The sequence below is a fragment of the Berghia stephanieae genome, chromosome 7 (genome assembly GCF_034508935.2).
Source record: "Berghia stephanieae isolate SIO BIC M18660-M18661 chromosome 7, UCSD_Bste_1.3, whole genome shotgun sequence".
Classification (NCBI taxonomy): Eukaryota; Metazoa; Mollusca; class Gastropoda; order Nudibranchia; family Aeolidiidae; genus Berghia; species Berghia stephanieae.
This window is the reverse complement of record NC_088366.1, coordinates 62,770,492-62,776,172: the sequence shown is the minus strand read 5'-3', so window position 1 is coordinate 62,776,172 and position 5,681 is coordinate 62,770,492. Positions and strand designations below refer to the sequence as shown.

Genomic DNA, 5,681 nt, shown 5'->3' with positions numbered 1-5,681 from the left:
TTTTTAAAGATTATTTTTCTGTATTTTCTCATCGCTTATTTTGGAGAGGTTTTTATGCATTTTGTTTTTTGATTTCTTGTTGATTTGTCTTATTTTAGTATTTTAAAAAAAACCCCTGAATATTTGTAGAAAGCAGTGCCGTGCCCACTAACATGCTCAACACTCTTTAGAAGGGGTTCCTTCATAGTAACACTTAACATGTAGGACGAGACATATTTTTACCTACAATTTATTTTTATTTTTCATGTAGGCAGATCTGTTCAATAGGCAGTTGTTTTTGTTTTTTTTTTTTTTTTTGTTTTTTTTTGCGTTACAAGTTATTTTGAATTTTATTTTATTTGTTTTCCACGTTTATTTGTGTATTTTTGTGCTGACGAAGGGTTTGTACCCGAAACGCCCATTGTCTGTTTTGTTCCCATACGAAGCCTCTCTCTCCATGTTCAATCTTTCGTTAGTATTTTACGATCACCGGCTTCAGGAATCCCCTGCAATTTTCTACGATACAGTAATAGTAGTACACATAATAATTGGAATCGATAAGTGCTTGTTCCCTAATAGTCTTTATTTCTTCGCAAATATTGCGGGTTCGCTACTAGTATAATTATAATATAAAAAGTTTTAAGTACCTACACAGATTTCCACTTGCTTTGAAGTTTCGTTTGTGCAGACACCTAGTACAAACTGCATTGAAATGTAACAGAGCCAGAGTGCATAGGGAGAGCAGGTGTATAAAATGTGCGGCTATGTGGTCTAGTGGTATGACACTCGCTTTCGGATCGGAAGGTCCTGGGTTCGAGCCTCGCTCGCTCGGCGCATAGATGAGTCCTTGGAAAAGGCTCTTTACTCACTTTCTCTCACCGTACTCAGGTGTAAAATGAGTTCCTGGCGGTGAACAGCGTTGTCTCTGTCGAAAAAAAAATGTGATATCCCCTGATAGGCGTCATGTCTCGTTCTACACGTTACGTGTTGCTGTTGGTCAGGGACCCTTTGTAAGGCGCTTCGAGCACATTTAGTGGATATTGCGCTATATAAAATCTCAGAATAGTATAATATAAAAAGTTTTAAGTACCTACACAGATTTCTACTTGCTTTGAAGTTTCGTTTGTGCAGAGACCTAGTACAAACTGCATTAAAATGTAACAGGCCCAGAGGACATGGGGAGAGCAGGTGTATAAAATTAATACTTTAAAATCAAAATTAAAATTGAGCTTTTATATAGAGCATTATCCACTAAACGTGCTCAAAGCGCTTTGCAAGGGGTCCCTGGCCAACAGTAACATTTAACATGTAGGACGGGACATGACGCCTGTTAGGCGAGATTACATTTTTTCGGATAGAGACAACGCTGTTAGCGGCCAGGTGTACTCATTTTACACCTGAGTACGGTGAGAGAATGGGAGTAAAGAGCCTTTTCCAAGGATTTAACTATGCGCCGAGCGAGGCTCGAACCCAGGACCTTCCGATCCGAAAGCGAGTGTCATACCACAAGACCACATAGCCGCACCAACAACCATTTAGTGAAATTTTCATGCATGCCACGTCTGTAGACGAATTTCCATTTTTTTGGATGAATAAAGTATATCTTATCTTATCTTATCCATGGAATGAATCCTCATCCATATCCATCGTTTTACTCAAAACATAACAAACAAACCTTCAGACCAGAGACGGCCTATCTACGATATCAAATTACCTCAACATTGTTTTGGAGGCGTTCTAAAGTCTCACCGATAAGTCACATTCTAACATTGTATCTTGAACCATCTAGATATGAATCTATACTAATCTCTCCAAATGTCACATTGTAACATTTTACCACCAAACACCTCGAGATCCAAAAGCCCGACATTGTCACACTGTCTCCAAAATAACCAACAACAAGATATCCCACTTATATTACACTTTATTTTACAAGTCATATTATACTAAAACCTTTCCATAAACTCCTTATCCATACACTGTTACTCGTAAAACGCTTTCTCTTAAAATGTGGCCAGGAATTTTATTATTTTTACTTCAAATAACAATTAAAATGACCGTCAAGTTGTCTAAAATATGAAACTTGACATTTAAAAGATCTGTCCAGATTGAGCCTTTTTGGCGAAGTTGGAGAACATCTTGTATGACTTAAAACGATCGATATTTGAAGAAAATGAATGAGTCTTTTGGTTACTTTTCTTTTAAAAAGTGTTTTGTTTGTGGACAGTAGCAACCTAGTTTTAAAACAGATCGATATCAACGTCCCAGCATAGCAACGCATCATCAGACAACCAATAACAAACTCCCGTAAAGAGCGGGGGGTAGGTAAAGGCTGATGTGAGGGGTAAAGGGGGCGTGGCAGGAGGCGTGTTTCCGGGTGTTTCCAATTACCTCCCTTGGTGTCCAGTTGCATCTTGTCGGACCGCTGTTGCCGTTCTTCTAAATCCGCTCGCCGCCAAATTGGATTATCGGATCTGTCTGTTTGCCCGACTGCTCTAATCGGGGACCATCTCGAAAGAGCCTATTCGCTTGAACGGCGTTTTATGACGCTTGAAATTCACATGCGATTTTTAGTCATTGTATTGTTTGTTTGTTTATTTATCAAGCCCTTACTTTTTACAAGCGATATTTGTTTGTGATGGCTTTCAGTTGATGGAGTCTTTACTCACTCAATCCTAGAGATTTTTGTTACTTTTAAAGATTGGCAACAAAAAAAAATGTATTAAAAATGAGCATGTACATAGATAGTTTTATTCAACTATCATTCACATGTAAAAACTAAAAACAATTTCTTTGATACTACCCCTATAATTTGTCTCAGAAAAAATGAAATAAATTAAAGTCGTGAGGTAAAAGTTACCCGGGTAAATTACGGATATAGTCGGTGTTTGGGTTGAGTGAGTTATGACAGAATGTTATAATTAAGCAAAAACACATTTTTAAAATTGAAAACACATATCTATTATATTACCGGAACAATCTTATGAATATTACGAAACAAAAGTTGGAGTCCAGTGTCAAGGAGACGATTAAAAATTCCCTCTTCTTGTTCTCCCGCTCCACATCCTCCTTTCTTTCCTCCTCCTGCAACTCCTCATCCACCTCTTATTCCTCCTCCTCCTCCTCCCCCCCCCCCTCCTCTTCTTTTTCTTCTTCTTCTTCTTCTTCTTCTTCTTCTTCTTCTTCTTCTTCTTCTTCTTCTTCTTCTTCTTCTTCTTCTTCTTCTTCTTCTTCTTCTTCTTCTCTTCTCCTTCTTCTTCTTCTTCTTCTTCTTCTTCTTCTTCTTCTTCTTCTTCTTCTTCTTCTTCTTCTTCTTCTTCTTCTTCTTCTTCTTCTTCTTCTTCTTCTTCTTCTTCTTCATCATCATCATCATCTTTTTATTAATCCTCGGAATATAAAAAAAACAACTAAACGTATAAATTGTGACACAGCAATTCATCATAATTATCATTACACGTAGGGGATATTCTGAAATAGAATAACATGTAACGGTGACGAAATGTATATCATATCAATTATAATAGAATATTTCATAATACAAAAAGTAGTCCTTCAGAAGGATACAGTCCGTGGAGCCGGAGTTTATCGAAATTATTTCTGTAGCATTTAACGACTAGTAACAATTAATTGCTTGCTACTTTTTGGGGGAATAAACACGCTAATCTATTGCACTTTCCGTCGGACCTAACAAGCCCAGTTGTGTTAATAAATATACTTTACTAGGTGCGTGATCGTGGGCTTGAACCCTGAGACCTAATTTAGGTCGTGTTGTAAGTTCAATGCCGTACATCTACACCAAAACGACTGTATTGAAAGCCCCGTCACAGTCATAAGTCTTTCAAATTCAAGTGTATATTTCTTTCTTCTCTATTTCTATATTTCCAGTCACCTTGTCAAGCGAAGGAGAGGCAGATCCAGACTCATTTTCCGACATTTCCGAAGAAGATGGCGAAGTCTTCAGACCAAAGTCATGTGATGTTCCTCCTGGCCAATTGCAAGTTACAGAAGCTTACGACGCGTCAGTTGCGTCACAAGTTGTGTCGCCTAGTAAAGACAGCCAATCAGAGTGGCGTTCCAAAAATACCAGCCAATCAAATTCAGTCGTTGTTCCACCTTCCTCCCCACCATCCGCCAACACAGAAAAAGAGATAAAACCACAAAAGCCAAAAATTTGGTCCATCTCCCATATTCTAGATTCGTAGCGTTTAAAATTAATATCTCACTATTATAATCATCATTATGTGTAATGACCTCAGACTTATATATTGAAGACTTGAACGTTGTGTCATCGGTGTCCCTTTACAGGTCTGGATAATGATATATTCCTGTTTGATCCTTGACAGGACGTAGGGATGCATTGCGGCGTTACTTTTCCAGCTTACCTCATTCTGAGTTATCTCCCTTAGTCAGTGCCATGACAATCCGGACTCGGTCATTCCTCTGTCCATCATTTAAGTACAAACATGGCTGACCATCGATTGAATGTAAACATAACATAGGCTAACACCGGGGAAATGGGCATGATCTATATTGCCTTTCCATGTGCTCGAGGTCATTGGTCACATTGGAATATGTGCTCAAAGTGACCCACATAGTGAAAAGTGTTCACAGTTTTTGAAATATCTAAGTTCACGATTGGTCATTTTGTTCAGCTTGACACATGGGTATGTTTACAACTTTCATAAACAAAACAGCGTGTTTACATTTCCGAAGAAGCATCCAATCGTTGGAAAGCAACGAATCATGTGATTGATGATTTGGTTGGACAAAAACATGAATATAGATCGCTCCCATTCATTTGTCATCGACTATGCCCTTTAGTTACGCCCATCACAGTGAACACTTAAATTGAGGACCATTCACATGTAAACAATAATATTTCAAAAAGGCTTAATCATTTCTAAGATTGAACAAAACTCACAAATCACGGAAAACAGAGAAAGCGAGGGGAAATTTTAACCATTATTGTGAAATGTCCTCAAACTTTTATATATTGAAGGTGTGAAAATTGTGCCAGCGGTGTCCCTTTTTAGTCGTCTGGATAACATCATCATATTCCTGCTTGATCGTAGACAGGACTTGGGGCTGCATTGCAACCCTGCTTTTCTAGTGTACCGTATTCTGAGCCATCTCTCTCTTAGTCAAAGCCATGACAATTTAGATACGTTCATCCCTCTGTCCATCGGACGTCGCGAGTCCCAAGATTGAGAGTTTTTTGCCAAGATGATGGTCCGTTTAACCCTCTCCTTACCAACTATAGGAAAATCGTCACATTCGTTACGATACAACCAACATTTTTCTCATTCAAATTTCTTTTGCACATCGTGAAAGTTAAAGAAAATGAACAGTGTGTTGTAGAGCATGTTTTGCTTAAGAAATTATGTATCACAAGAACTTACTGATATTGTGTTTGAGTGATAAAAAATCTATTTTTGTGTTAGTTGGGTGTGATGTTTTGGGGGAAATCCTGAAAATGGCTGGTAAGGAGAGGGTTAATCGATCGACAATTATTGAAGGACGAGTTTTCTGGCCAAAATTTTTAATACGTGTTTTTTTTTTCCAGAGTACGGCATGATACATGTTAAAGGAGAATTTGATTTTTTCCCCTTTGGAAGTACCACTATGCTCGCTTGGATTGCATGCATGGTTTTTCTGATGAACAGGGTAAATTTGATGCTTTGTTTACCCTCTAGGAATGTATA

General features: G+C 38.1%; 1 protein-coding gene across 1 annotated transcript in view; it reads left to right on the top strand.

The window, feature by feature from the left end:
* Nucleotides 1-5,111, top strand: part of LOC144977629 (homeobox protein caupolican-like) — a 50,554-nt gene extending 45,443 nt beyond the window's left edge. Inside the window, exon 7 of the mRNA XM_078923041.1 lies at nt 3,865-5,111. Coding sequence (XP_078779167.1) covers nt 3,865-4,181 — 317 coding nt within the window. The 3' untranslated portion in view covers nt 4,182-5,111. The remainder of the gene's footprint in view (nt 1-3,864) is intronic.
* Nucleotides 5,112-5,681: the final 570 nt, after the last annotated feature.